Here is a 14,461-nt window from a genome sequence, read left to right as displayed (position 1 = left end):
CTTTAGTGGTGGTTTCAAGTGTGTTTAGCTGAGCAGACAGCAACACTACCAAAGAAACTATCCTAAGAAACAACCTTTACAAATCCACTCCAAAGGTTTTAAGGTCTGGTACAAGCAGAGAAGTGCACTGCATTAGCATGAATGATCAAATCCATTTCATACAGCTGTTCATGGTAGGGACTAACTTTTGCTTTCTCTTAAATTTCAGATGTTTAAGTTTCAGAACTAAAAAACTCAACAAGAGTGGAATTAAACTGCATGTGCAGACAGCCTTTATTACCAGTTTCAAGTGCTACTTCCAGTCACTGCATGGATCAAGCATCCAGCTCTGTCCCCTGTCCTTTCCCAGGCATCCCTTTCTCTAACAGACAACCCCCTGCACACACCCCCCTCATGCTCTCCAGTCCTGATGACAAAGGAGGGTAAGGACATCTTCCAGCTAGCCCGAACTTTGCTTCCACCAAAAAAAGAAAAGCCCAAACAAGCAACTTGGCAGCTGTGATCCAAGTCCTGATGAGAACTGGTGAACTGATGCCTCTGCCCCTGGCAGAAATGGACACACTACTGAAAAATAAAGACTTTAATGTAAAGACTCTTTGGAAACAAAAACCAAGAAGGAGTGGGGGACTGAGAGGCAAGGAAGAGGCTGAGCGACATTCTACCATGATAGAGTTGGGAGTACTACCTCATTGAAAGCCCACAACCAGGAGAGCCAGGAGCATTCTACAGAGGGCAAGAGTGACCTGACATGCATCAAATCAAACAGCAAGAGAAGGAGCAACTGGTTTAACACCCCATTTGATACTTACTCCCCAGTAACTGAGGAGCCATCACAGCTTCCAGTCCCTGTCCCTAGAACACCTCCATGAGCATTCATCTGTTCTTATGTGCAAAGCTCTTTGGAACCACTTCGTACAAGGGGAAAATGGGTTACCCATACAAACAGTGAAACATGACACATCAGAACGTCAACTGATGTTATTCCAGTAGGATCTCTGGGCCACAGTATCGGTCCATCCAGAAAAGAGGAATCTGGCCACATAGAAGAGTCCCACATGTTACTGTGGATGCTGGTTCTGGTCCTGGTCTCCAGGTTGGTCTTCAGGGAGAGGGTTATAGTTGGGATCCTCCTCCGGTGTGTCAAATACCATCTTCCTGGTAAGAGACATGCCATCCCACCAAGCAGGCAGGTTAGGAGAGTGAGCTGAGGACACAGCACCCAGCCCTCCAAGGAACATCCCAGCCTTTCCCAGAGCTTGGCTGTATGCCTCAGCCACCTGCCCTCTGCACCAGCACTACCTGTTCTTTAGCACAGATCAGTATCTAACAATGACAGTACCTGCTTCCTTGATCTCTAGGTCAGTTTTGGTGCTCAGCATGAAGCTGAAAGTATTCTGCTTTCTTAAAGTACAGAAACATATCAGAAATCAATCCTACCTGCATCTAGCATTTCCACAAGCAGCAAGAGCGCTCCAGTTCAACTAGCAAAGTTTAAGGTACCAGCAACTGCTTTATAGACCTCGTGTACATACGCAGATAACGTGCAACGTGCCAGTGCTTTCTGCAGCAGAGGCACAAACTGTTGAGATGAGGTGCTAACAGCATGCAATTGCATCCTACACTCACCCCACACTGTCACAGTCTGCTGAAGGTTGAGAAACAACAGAAAGCCCAGAATCAGTTTTACTTACAGGAAGCCAGGGGTTAACAGCAACTTCTTTCCTCCAGGCTGGTTGGGAAAAACATCTTCCAAGAAATAATAGATGTGACCCACAGCAATCCCTGGGAAGAGATGTGACCAAGGTCAGCCCCAGCTGCAACTCCTTTGCCAGCTGAACCAGAGCCACTGGGAGCTTAAGCAGGAGGAATCTACAAGAATCCATCAGCTGTGTACCCATGTCCCAGCTCCCACCAGTGCTGCAGCCCCACAGGGCCAGGCTGTTTGCTGCGATGGGCACACAAGCCTGTCAGACTCTGCCAGCAGAGCTCACTATATCCAACTTCAGCCCCTGGGGAAGACACATCAAGAGCTGAGGCACAAGGCTGGCCACCCAGCAACCTCAGCCAGCTCACTTTAGGAAACCCACCACCTGAAATAAGATGAAAGTAAGAGACAGTGCTAGCAATCCAGGAGCATCTGAGATTGGAGCACAGCGTGGCTGCAAAATGCCCTTGTCCCCAGCACCCACCAGCTTTGACTTACCCAGTAAGTCAATGATGATGGAGTTGCCCAGGAGCAGAGAGAATCCCATCAGGACCCAGGGCAAGAAGGGGGCCTGGAAGTTAAGAAGCCCAAAGAAGTTCATGCGGATATAAGGGTTCCTGCGACTCCACACATACACCAGCATGATGGTGAAAGCCTGGCCCAGGAAAAAAAGGCTGGCAAAGAGTCCAAATAGCTAGGAACTATCGAGTCAAGGAAAGGCCTACCCACCCCGTGCACCTTCTCCAGGCAGCACAGGGTACCTTGTGACTAGAAAACCCAGAACTACAGGCAGCTAATCAGCTAATATAGGCACCTCCACAAAGTTACCATCAAAAGTCACCTTCAAAGAAGGGCCTTCACATTCTTACAGCCCTTGGGACATGTGGCACATATTAGCCACTAGCTCACATCCAACACTTGCCTTCTATAGGTGAACTTCAACAGTGAGCTGCTCTTGACATTCACAACCCTCTTCTCCAGAGCACAAGTAGATGGACAAAGGCGAAATATTCCCTTGCCCTTATTGCAGTTGGACTTCAAATCCACATATGGCCAAGTGCATGGCTGCTGTGGGCTCCTGGACACTGACAAACACCCAGCAATGGCCAACACCCATGAGAGCAAATAAAGCTTCATGCAGAGCTCTATGGGGAGCACAGTCCTGAGCCATTTGCATAAGACAGCAGCAAGACATTCAGAAAAGGTTTTATGTTTGGGAAGGAGGTATTTCTCCCCAGACTATTTTGTCCTACAATAAGAGAACTTGAGATGTATGACAGCCACTGGCAGGTTGCAGGGATGGAGTGCCGAGCTCACGCTGCCCGACATGCTGACAGCAGACACTTCCCTCCTTGTCCATACAGCCCTGTGCTCTTCCCCTCAGCTGCAGCTCTGAGCAGCCTCATGCCAATGGTAGCAGCGCTCCAGTGTGCTCCTCACCAGAGCTCAGACCCAGCTGCCTGGCCACAGCTGGATGGTTTCTCACACAGTGAAAAAACGGGCTTCCTGCAAGGCTGAGATTCCCCTGCACACTGCCACATGTCCTCTTCGGGATCAGGCAGCCCATTGCCTTGCCAGATGCATCAGCACTTCTGCAGACAGCAACAAAAGTACAGGCAGCTTTTCCCATATGTGCTTCTGCTCTAAGGACAGGGAGGGGGCACAGGTCAGGAGACAAGGGTGGGCAAGGCAAGGAACATGAGCTGTGCTGTACAGGCAGAACACTCTCCGCTGTATGCTCTCCCAGGCCTCAGGGCACAAGCCTGGGGCACAAGAATAAGGTTCATAAGCCAGCTGTCCTGCTCAACAGGCAGGTACCTGCTACTAACCACACAATGCAGCTGCGACTCAAAAAGCTAGCAGTCAAGACCCACACTATCCACAGATCAGAACACCAAAGAGCCTCGGCCAACTCAAAAGGATACTGTCATGAGAAACCCTCCAAAGAGGAACATGAAAACAAAGTCAGCTGTCCTTCCACGGAAGGAGCCTTCTTCTAGCATGCGGCAGTACCTGTACCTGAGAGCGGGAGAAAAAGGAGGGGTTGCAGTATAGGAAATTAACAGCTGGCCACCCTGTGTCCCCACAGCACAACTTACAGGGAATAAACCCACTGTGAGCTATTTCATCACAGGAGCTGTCAGCCCCAGAGCAGAACAGTGCAAACATCACCTCATATCACTGACCCCAGGGAAAGAAAGAGGCAACTGCTGTGCTCCAGCCAGAGCTCACTCCAGGAATGGGCACTGCTCTCCAGCATGAGCCACAGCAGTGCTGATGGCTTCTCCAGCCTTCTGGCAGGGGCTGCCCTGCAGCAAGCAGAGATGGAGCTGCAGAAGGTGGCCACAGTTGTTGGGGGCCTGGCTTCATTTCAGACCAAAAGAACCACAGCCCTAGACCATTACCAAGACAAGTTAGCCTGGGGAGGAAGGTGGATGGGGTGAAATCACATCTAAGCCAAAATGAAGCAGAGAGTTTCACCGAGACCAAAGGATACAGAAATATCATGTTGAAAAAGAAACTGAATCCCAGTGGCCCAAAAAAGAGGAAGTTGGTGATCAGCCTCCATATCTGAAAGAGAAGAGAGAGCAAAGGAGGTGGACAGACAGGTCTCTCACCATCACAGGTACAGCAGCTCTCACTCACCCCCCCGGGGACGCCCAGTCACACCCCTGTACACTCAGAAGTACCCCAGGACAACAGACAGCTCTACCACCTTCACACCAGACTCCCCTTCATTGCCCATATCAGAGTACCTTGCTCTTCCAGGTGTGGGAAAGATTTCTCAGCTTTTCAGAAAGGGACAAACAGCCACAATTCAGCACCCAGAGCCAAAGTAAATCAGTGCTCATGCTTCTCTACAATAAAACCTTCCCCACCCAACCTGACACCAGCTGGCCAAACACCTCGGTGTCACAGAAGAGACAGGTTTCAAGCAAAATAAAAAAGGAAATGCCAAGATGATGCATGGCAGGGGAAGACTGTGTTTGTGACAAGAGGGGCCACCATGTTGGCAACACAGCTCCTGCTAGGAGCTGCAGAAGGTTGGAGCAATGGGAAAGAAGCCCTTTTGGATCGTAAAGCACCCCCTGAGTACCCTACAAAGCCAGGGCCCAGCCTGTCACACCCACCCCTCGCTGAGAAGGGGCACGAGGGGCCCCCAAGCCCGGTCAAGGCCTCACCTGGAACTTCCTGAAGATGAGGTCGGGGTTGAAGTACAGCTGGAAGGGGGTGATGAACTCCAGCTGCTGTGGGAGACAGGCAGAGCACTGCCACCCGCTGCCGGGTACCCACTGCCCTCAGCCAGCCCCCTGGCCGCCCCACCACAGCACCCCCTCCGGGACCCTGACCGCCCCACCACAGCCTCCCCCCGCGAGGACCGCTCTCGGCCTCACCACGGCGGCGGTGGTGAGCACGCAGGCGGTGGTGTAGGCCCGCGTCACGGCCGGCATGCCCAGGTACTCCTGCGCGAAGCCCTGGTAGGCCATGGCGCACAGCAACAGCTCCAGCGGGCCTCGCGGGCCCTTTAACACCCCCCCGCGAGCCGCGCACGGCCAATCCCGACGCGACAGGCTGCCCGAGCTGGCCAATCGGAGCGCGCTTCATGCGCTCGGCCTCCACCCGCCGCCAACCCGGCACGGACCCGCCGCGGCAGGTAACGGACTGGGAGGGGCAGAGCCGTTGCGGGGCCCGCCTCCCGGGGGCGGGGCGAGCCGCCACAGCCAATGGCAGCGGAGTATCTCCGTGACAGGCGGCGGAGGGCGGGACACGTTACGTGCCTCCCAGGGCAGGCCAATCAGCAGGAGAGAAGGGTGAGGCGTGGAGGCCGGTGCCGCTGCCGCTGCCGGCGCCGCTGCCGGCGCCGCAGCATTTGCAGTTAAGTCTGGAGGAGAGAGCGGGACATTTGTGCTCCCCACGTAACTGTGTCCAGCATCCTGCAAAGCACTCTGGCAGGATGCTCTGATAAAGGTCTGCCTAAACCTCACCCTCTGCGCTGATCTTGCTTCCAGAGCTGCCCGTGTGCTCAGGGGTCAGATCATCATTACAGCCACACGAGCCTGGTGCTGAGTTTGTGCAGGAGACGGTGAAGCTGTCAGTAGAGCCTTAAATGAGCCCTGAGATTTCCCTTTAAACCTCCAGTTAATGGGAAATTAAATCACCAATGGGGAGGGAGTCAGTGTTTCCATCACCTCTGCCCTGGCTGCCCTTTGATGAAGAACAAAACCCAGCTGGAAGATGAAAGGGGTGTTTGAGCACATCGGGGGACAATGGGCTGCAGGCACTGTGGTGCTGAGAAATGGCTGCTCCCGGGAGAGCACAGACAGCTCAGGGTCGGAGCTGCACTGGGGCACAGTGCAGAGCTTACAGCCAAGCAGGAGGGGCAGCTGAGTCCAAGAACTGAGAGCAAATGAATAATGGATGAAATAAATGGGTAATTATCCTGCTCCTCTGGATGTGGGATTAGAGGTTTCCTATCTGCTTTTGCTGCCTGCGGGTAATGCCAGCCTGAAGCTGGATTCAAGGCCTGTGATTCCTTCCTTGTTTGAACCAAGTATGGAGATGAACACTGGGAGTATCTCTGCTGGAAAGAGGTCATTGTTCTAGAGCTGTCTCACTTAGCTCCACAGAGATGAGAATCCAAATGATCAATCCCACAAACTCTGCGTGGAGGACTATGTGCTAAACAGACATTGCATGGAACCTAACAAAAGCCATTAGTTTCTCACTTTTCTTCTTTTCCTTTGTTTGCCAGCCAAAACTGGAGAACTCTACTTGCTTCTACTTAAGGCCTTCTTTTGTAAGATTCATGGGGGGAAGGGGCAGAAGCTATGGAACACATCGGGAAGTTCACCATCTTACACTGGAATAGGCCAAACAAACCTCACTGACACCCCCAGTTCCCAGGCTGCTTCCTGCTCATGATCTCACTCCCTTTGGAGCTCAGCCAAGCTGACTTCATGCACTAAAGAACACCCAGGGGCAGCTTGAGTATTTGCTACAATCCCTGTCACATTTTATGGGTTTGGGGAGTTATTTCTTTCCACAACATCACAACAGTCAGCCGCCTAGCTGAGTTCACATGATGCACCTTTGTGAGGATGCCAACATGTTCCCTTCTATAAAATCATGGAATCTAATTAAAAGCCCCCCCCCCCGAACCAAACCCAGATTCTTTGTCTCAGCTGCAAGGAGGAATGAGGGACTGCCAGAACAAAAACACCATGCAGAAATTTTTGCTGATTTCCTGCTTGTGCAGTTCTCCTGCCCAGGGCCCCAGGGCAGATGTGAGCACAGGTCTGAGCAGGGCTGATGTACAGCTGCTGCCTGCCGTCTCCTGGGTTCCCCTTCCTTTTGGAAGCAGTTGAATTCATGTCAATATGCAACATTGCTTTCAAAACCCAAGACAACAGAAATTCAGTTTCCATAAAACAGGCCTGATGCCCAGACTTCAGTCCATTTTGGGTGGCCTTTGGAAAAGGTGTCTATCTGTAGGCTCTTGGAGCTGACTGAGGGACTAACTGGAAGAACTTCCATCTTTACCCTTAGCTCAGGTCTCTCACAGGAAGAACTGAAACACAGTGGCACAGGAGGCAACTCTCTTTTCCAGACAGTACTTACCCATTCTGCATCTGCAGGCTCAGTCATAGTAACCTGTTGTACTGTAAACATTTACAATTCATAAACCAACTCACAAGAAAATATGCCTGGCTAGAGTGTGTTGCACACTCACCACTGTGCATTCATTTGGCTTTGATTTAAAAACATATTTATTTCCTGAAAAAGAATGGCTTTGCGCATAGACAGTGACTGCTACTAGACTATCCTATTGCCTCTGTTCTGTTTTCTCTGTTTCTGGAGTGATTTTAAGGAACATGCAAGTGTTTGGAGTTGCAGGTAAACTTAAGTGAAACTCAATATCTTCCTGTCTCAGTTTCTGCAAACCAAAATAGCGAAGAGTTAGAAAACAAAGAAAAAAAAACTATTAATGCTCCCCACAAGTTAACCAGCACATAAACCTCAAGAAGGCACATGATCGAAGATAAATGGGCTGTTGCAGCATTCATCTCTTTTATTTGTAGTGAATTATTGTGTGTAATTCATGTTTCCTGTCCATAAATGCCAGAGGAACTTGAAGACATAGAATCCATTCTGATTTAGTAAAGACAAAAACAACTCTGTTTGAACCCATCTGGAACTTGTTTTTATCGTAATTGTTTTGGGCTCGGTAACGAGTTCAAGCTCTAACTGCTGTCACTGATTGTTTCAAGAACAAACAGATGCTTGCTTTGAAGGCAGCAGCTCTCATTTTGCCCATCGCAGCACTCTCCGGAGTCACAGGATGAAAGTAGCTGAGCCCTGGCAGCATAGACCTTAAAAAGCACTGGCGCCCTCTCCAGGGGTGCTCACTCAGCCCCAGCCACGAGCTCGATGAGTGTCCGGCCGGTGACACGTGCCCTCTGCTCTTTAACACCGTTGGCTTTTTGCTTTATGACCTTTTGCAAACGTGTCCTGCCTACTGTGACAGGTCACACCTGGGCTAAAGACACACAGGCACCTCCTCCAGCTGGGCTATAGCACACTCCATGGAAAGTGTTTATTCCCTGGCCACCTTGGCTGGAGCAATACTCCATACCTGTGCAGTAGAGCCCCAGTTCTTCTATTCATTTGAAAACAAAGACATCCTCTCGCCCCTTGCCCACTCTCAGACTCCCTGCACCAAGATACGAAACTATGCAAGTTCTGTATGAGGTCTCACCCACCCTAGTGCTCCCCACACTATGCCACTCCTGACATCTCAGCTCTGGTGTAGAAGACGTTGCTGCATGCCTGGCACACTGGCACTAGGAACAGATTCAGAAAGAGCATCACTGAGCTTCCCTGCAAATGAGCCCTAACAGCCAGAGGGACCTTTCTGGAAGGTTCTTTCAGCTCTCGGACTCAGTCCTCAGTGGTATGGACAACAGGTGTCAAAAGCTCCAGATCCACCTCAGAGTAGTCACTAGGCGTTTCTGCCCCAGCTTTGGAAGCAAGGCTCCATGAGCCTGTTGTGCATAGATAAGCTGTGTAATCATAACTTGAAATGTTTACTTTGTGATGTTTAATGGCCATATATAAGTTCTTTCTCCTTCATTGAAGGATTTCCTGTCCCAGATCAGCTACCTCTACAGTGTGATGGCTAAAGTCAGGAGAAAGTGAATCACACAGGACTGGGGGGTTGGGTGGTGGGTGTTATTTGTTTGTTTGTTAACAAGAAACTAAAGACAGCACTTAGAGTTCATTCCTTCATGGACATGGGGTTTGCACAGGGTTTGCTGTAAATCAAAGTTTATGTTATTTTTATTTCCTGTGTTTTTTAGTTCAAAAATACAGCTTGGTATCTGGCATATCATAAGAAGATCTTGCCTAAATCTTCTTGAGCAGAGCCTGATCACATATCCAAATAAAGCACCTCTTCCAAACGAGCTTCTGATCATGAGTTGAAGACATCAAGCAAGAAAATGTCTGTCCCTGCATAGATTTTGTGTTTTTTTTCCCCAGTGCTTAATCATTCTTGTTAAATTCTTCTGCCTTATGATCTGTCATTTGCACCATAGGTCACCTCCCACAGCTGCCAGTGGGGACTATCCTTCAAGGACCTTCATTTTGTAACATCCATTTCATAAGTGCTGTGGCCAAATCAACAAAAGAACCTAGAAACAATGCTTGTTTATTATAAAAAGAGGTCTATGTTCAGCTCACAACAGCAGCACATACAACTGAACATGCTGTCAGCTCCTGAAAGCCCCTACAAGGAGTCAGAAACGGTATTTGTACTTTGGCTTTCATCAGAGGCAGGACTCAGGTGCCTCTCAATAGGCCAGGGGACAGGTCTAATTGAAAGCTCTATTTGAAGTAAGCATTAAATAAGAAATCAGGATGAGTCTGACACTCTCACACTGCTGCACATAATTTCCTCTTCTCTGACAGGAACATTCAGTGACATTTACTGCCATTTGGCAGAGTGTAAACACTCTTCTCCTGCATGCAAGAGCAGAGATTTTGTTCAGCTAAGCAGTTTGTGCTCTCTGGCCTTCAGGTCACCCAGTTTCAACTAACTGCTTTCATCAGTGTCTGATAGAAAGAAGGGAGGAAAGGGAATAGTTCAGCCACACATGACCTACAGCTCACAATGGGCTGAGAAAATGGAGAAAAGTGTATTTCAATTATCTTTAGTATTCAGTTTTCCCAGAGAAGCTCTATTGCTTATCAGGAGGATGTAAATGCACACTACTGATCCAATGCACAGAACATTGAGCTGTTCTTCTGACACCCAAAAATCCTGGCAAGAAAAAGCAGCTAGTTCCCTAGGCTGTATATGTCCTTGTGTCCTCAGAGGACTCAGCTCCCACGTATCTCCTCTGGTCTGGAAGGCATCCAGTGAGTCTGTGTGGTAGCAGAAGCTCTGTCAGCATTGGGTCCCTGCCCTGAGAAACTTCTGCAATGAAGCCCATTTCCTGAAGTTCTTATACAGTGTCTTGAACTTAGATAAATCTTGTTTTTTTTTTTTTAATAAGGACCGTTAGTGAACTGCTGGAACTGAGAATAATGGTGTCACAGCCGGGCACTCCTTTCCTACAAAGAAAATCCCTTTTAACAGCTAAGTTCCATAAACATTGCTTTCACCATAAAAACAGCAGACCTGCAGGATGTTTCTTGAGAAAGATGCTTGTTTGTTTGTGCTATTTGTCTTCCATATTTGAGTGAATCCTGCAAGAGTCAGGACAAGCAGACAGGTATTTCGTATTTCACTGTGATGGCCTTTACAGGAAAGAGATAAGGGTTTACAGAAATAGCCAGACCAGAGCTTGGGAGACGGCCAACAACCAGCCAGGGAGCAGCTCCAGATCTCTTCTGTGATTGACAGTGTAGCATTTGTAGGGAGAATTCATCCTGTAGATTCAAGCCTCTTCTCCTCTTGCAGTGCAATTACAGTTGGTCCAGACAATCCTGGGATAAAAACACTCTAAAACATAGGCACCTCTCAGTACATGGCACATAGAACCACATTGATGGTTCTTCCTAATAGTGGGATTATTATTTATTACTGCAGACAGAGAATTACAGGCAGAGACTGCCATCACATTCTCCAAATAACTACTCTCCATGCTCATGGCATCATATTCCACCTTGATTATGACAGACTAGAGTTCAGTGAAAAAGTATCTGAGGGAAGAGGATGGTTGGTTCCCACAGTAGTGCTGGAAACCTGCTGTGTTCATGTGACTGTTTCCAAAGCCAGCAGTTTGAGTAACTGCAGTGTTGTGGTTATACCCTGGTGACAGACCTCGAGACTGAAGATTTCTCATCCACACCAACTGCCACTCTGAAACTGTGAGAACTCACCCTAAGGCTGAACACCGGGAATGCTGGTTTTTTAAGTTGCAGAGGAAGTCAGTTAGAAACACAACCACTGTGAACACCTGTCAGCACAAAAACTCAAGTCATACAGATGTTATGTATGAGAAAAAAATCCATCCATCCAGTCCTCATCAAGGCAGCTGTTACTAGAAAACACAGAGGACAACTCCAGGGGCTCCCAGCTCAGCTGCAGACACAGATGTAGTCACAGCAACAGCCAATTTATGCCCCTTCTGGAAGAGAGAGCCTTGTGAGCAGCCTGTGCCACAGTCCAAGGCACCTCACTACCTCCCTGCAGGACTTCACTCATCTCTTGTTGCTGCCGTAAGCTCACCTGCTATTTCCCTTCTCTGACCTGAGACTGCCACAGGCGGTTGCTTTACTTCATTGCACAGATTGCAAGCTCTCTGGTTTAACCCCCACATAAAAGCACTGGGAATGGGTTTTGAAGAGAGAGAACGTATCTCTGCACAATTCAGGGAAGGCAGAGGTGAAATAAGGAGAAGCTTGACGCAAGCCAAGTGAGAGCCCCAACGGGAGATACAAACACATCCCAACTGCATCTGCCCTTGTGCATTGGTGTCCAGAGCCTCTAGGATTACCTTTGGGCTGTGATGAATACTGCTTTCACCTGTTAAATAGAAGAGTGTGCACATATTTATTTGGGAAAAATAAGACAATGCAATGGTCTAAGCAGGCAGTTCTTGACCAGGTCATTGCAGACAGATACATTTTTATGTTTGGCTGCAACAGAAATGAGACAGATGAAGCAGATTCATGGTACTCAGGCCCAGGTGTGAGCTGCATTCCCTAGCCTCTTATCCAACTAGATACATGCTTTGACATGTTGGCCTCTGCCTAAGGAGCTAGAAATGGAATAATCCCCATCTAGCTCAAAGGCTCCCATGACACAGCTCAGTGACTAGCACAACCAGGGACACTCCACCCAGGAGCCACAGCCTGAAACTTCTGAACGCCATCACCTGAGAGGACAAAGACTCACACTAGGCAGTGCCTCTTATAAGATGCTAGGATAAAGGAGAAAGCTCTTGCCTAATTCAGAAAATGTGGTTTTATTCCTGGAAGACATCTATCCAAAGCTTATTCAGAATAGGCAGCAGGAAGAAACTAGAGCTGTCCTTTTCCAGTGTATTACTGTTGTTGATACATGCTTCCCAAACAGTGCGTCAGCAGCTGTTAACTTGTACAAGTTACATACAGTTATCATTTGGAAAGCTGCTAAAAGGAATCCTCTGATCCCTGCCAGATACCACAAGCAGCGAACTGCTGGGATGTTGGAGTCAGAGCCTAATACAGGAAATGTTGTACTTCTCCTGCCACCTAGTGGCTGCAACTGATGCAGCACCACATCCCTACCGATGCCTGTAAGACTCGGCGATGAAGAATGAGTTCGTATTTCTGTTCAAGTGTAGTAAAACCTGAGTAGGGACAAAGAGGCATTTAGAAAACAATAATCTATTTTGAAAAGTCGGAAATCTGTCAGGCCCCTCACAAACTGCACTCTGCAGGATGAAAGAATGTTAAAGTACCAGGATGAGTCCTAAAGGCCAGATACTTTGTGAAGCAGCAGCTTTGCTGTTGTTGCTGGCAATGCAATACGCTCTGTCTTCAGTAGATCCCATCTCTAGGATTCATGAGGATACACAATTTCCCACTGCCAGGGAGTGCCTTTCTATTCTACAGAAAGAAGCGAACCTGTCACTGCTGTTTGTGCTGCCTTGATGTCTTCTCTAGCTTACATGGAAAAGGGAACCATTTCACAGGCATTGGTTTGACTGGTGAAGCTTCTTTCTTTCTGTTTCTTCTCAAAGTCCTAATCAAGCCATCTCTTTTCTTTTGGCTTTGTTTGTATGACAATCACAGCAGTGCTGATGGCTGCAGCAGAGAAGCCCACATATATTTCCAAAATAAGTAGCTAAAGTTTCTTTCAGTATATTTTTAAACTGCATGTTTTAAAAATACAGCATTTTTGAATGACAGGACTGTAAACGCTTCTGGAGTGTGTGACTGTTGTGCTGGGCATGAGTGGAGCAGCACGGCTACTTCCCAGAAAAGGAGTCTGTGCAAGAACTATTCTTCACCACCTAAGGCTTATAATAGAGGAAAAATAAAACTAAACTTTTGTTCATTTGTGGTTGCTGCTGTTTTAGAAGTAATTCATATACAGACACGGCCAAGAGCAGGTATCTCTGCTCTCAGACAACACTAAGATTTTGAAATAACAGGACTTTGAGACAAGACAGACAAGAGCAGGACTCCATGGAGCTGGGAACTAGAGAGATACTTTTCATTTCTATAGTTTGAAGAGAGCAGTGAGGGGCAGATAGAAAGAGCAGAACACACAGTCAAAGCAAAAAAGTGCTGCTACTGTCACAATGGTATCAAAATATTCTGTCATTCCTTTGGTGAAGATTAGAAAAAATTACAGAAAAGAGAAGCGAAGCAAAGCAAAGCAAACAAGGCAGTAGAGAAGACACAGGGAATGAACTGAAGAGACTTCCTGGGCAGAGGGAGAAGCCTGGGAAACACTGCTGGGACCTACATGGCAGGGAAGAACTGGTTGAAACCGGGAGAAATCCTCCAGTGTCCAGAGGTCCTCACCTTGGCCACCTTTGTGCCCACTCCCATGAGTCAGAACTGTGCCTTTCCCCAGAGCCCTGGCAGGACAGGGGCTGCATGTGACAGTATGAAACACGCCTAACATTCAGAGATGATACACATTCACTTGGCTGCCTGAGTTCCAGAGCCAGTCCTGCAAGTACATGTGTCAGGAAACACTAATTCCAACTTCAAGCATTTTTTCTGACTATGGCCCGAAGTCAGGTGTCTTTAGACTGACGAAGCAAAGACAACCAGTGGTTACATTTTAATTGAAGCGTTTAACAAGTTGGTTAACTTTTACTGAATTAAAACACCTTCAACTGAAAAAAAGATGACACTTTGTTCGGGTCAATTTTCTTACCATGTGAAGTGTTAGGCAAAAATATATCTGGAAATATATTCTGCAGGGACTCATGGTTCACATTAGTGTTTACAGATTAAAGAACCGTGCACTGTTGTATTGATTAAAAACCATCAGCATCTGAGAAAAATAGTTACTACTGTTATTACAGACAATGCTCCTCTGCACAAGCCACTTCTCACTTCTAATCCAGCTGGGGTTGGGGTTCTTTCGGACACCAAAGACAAGAAGCACCCCAGCCCGGGGAACCACCTAATGCAGCCTCTCACCAGGAGAGGGAATTTCCCCCTAAGCTGTTTGAATAACCTGAAAAAACAACCTTTTTACAGAACCATCTTGGAGACTGCCAGATAAAGATGCCCTTTGAGAATTAT

The 14,461-nt window shown here is 48.0% G+C and overlaps 1 protein-coding gene and 1 long non-coding RNA gene across 4 annotated transcripts; one reads left to right on the top strand and one right to left on the bottom strand.

The window, feature by feature from the left end:
• Positions 1-244: 244 nt before the first annotated feature.
• On the bottom strand, positions 245-5,296 carry LOC133275818 (derlin-2-like). Of its 3 annotated transcripts, none has more exons than XM_061466025.1 (7): positions 5,101-5,295; positions 4,888-4,950; positions 4,203-4,276; positions 3,631-3,724; positions 2,204-2,399; positions 1,692-1,782; positions 245-1,155 (listed from the first exon to the last, which is right to left on the bottom strand). In XM_061466025.1, the coding sequence occupies exons 1-7, from the start codon at positions 5,191-5,193 to the stop codon at positions 1,059-1,061; spliced, it is 708 nt and encodes a 235-aa protein (XP_061322009.1). In that variant the 5' UTR covers positions 5,194-5,295; the 3' UTR covers positions 245-1,058. The 3 variants fall into 3 exon arrangements, with proteins under 3 accessions (XP_061322009.1, XP_061322008.1, XP_061322010.1); XM_061466024.1 differs by having other exon boundaries at positions 4,888-4,953; positions 5,101-5,285; XM_061466026.1 differs by lacking the exon at positions 4,888-4,950 and having other exon boundaries at positions 5,101-5,296.
• Positions 5,297-11,767: 6,471 nt separating this feature from the next.
• LOC133275622 (uncharacterized) lies at positions 11,768-13,253 on the top strand. The gene is made up of 2 exons (XR_009745632.1): positions 11,768-13,036; positions 13,106-13,253. It is a non-coding gene; the product is annotated as an uncharacterized LOC133275622 (long non-coding RNA).
• The last annotated feature ends 1,208 nt before the right edge of the window (positions 13,254-14,461 follow it).

The sequence above is a fragment of the Pezoporus flaviventris genome, unplaced genomic scaffold (genome assembly GCF_033815535.1).
Source record: "Pezoporus flaviventris isolate CSIRO_AGI_PZ_B2104156 unplaced genomic scaffold, CSIRO_AGI_Pfla_v1 ptg000041l, whole genome shotgun sequence".
NCBI lineage: Eukaryota > Metazoa > Chordata > Aves > Psittaciformes > Psittacidae > Pezoporus > Pezoporus flaviventris.
Note: the sequence above shows the minus strand (reverse complement) of the source record. Positions and strands in the feature narration are given on the sequence as shown.

Excerpts from the sequence above, each read along its gene's own strand:
- LOC133275818 (XM_061466024.1), bottom strand. The coding sequence starts at position 5,193 with ATGGCCTACCAGGGCTTCGCGCAGGAGTACCTGGGCATGCCGGCCGTG. Across the intron at positions 2,400-3,630 it reads TTGGAGGGTTTCTCATGACA|CTATTTGGACTCTTTGCCAG; the intron begins GTATCCTTTTGA and ends GATAGTTCCTAG. Across the intron at positions 1,156-1,691 it reads CTGTTAACCCCTGGCTTCCT|GAAGATGGTATTTGACACAC; the intron begins GTAAGTAAAACT and ends GTCTCTTACCAG.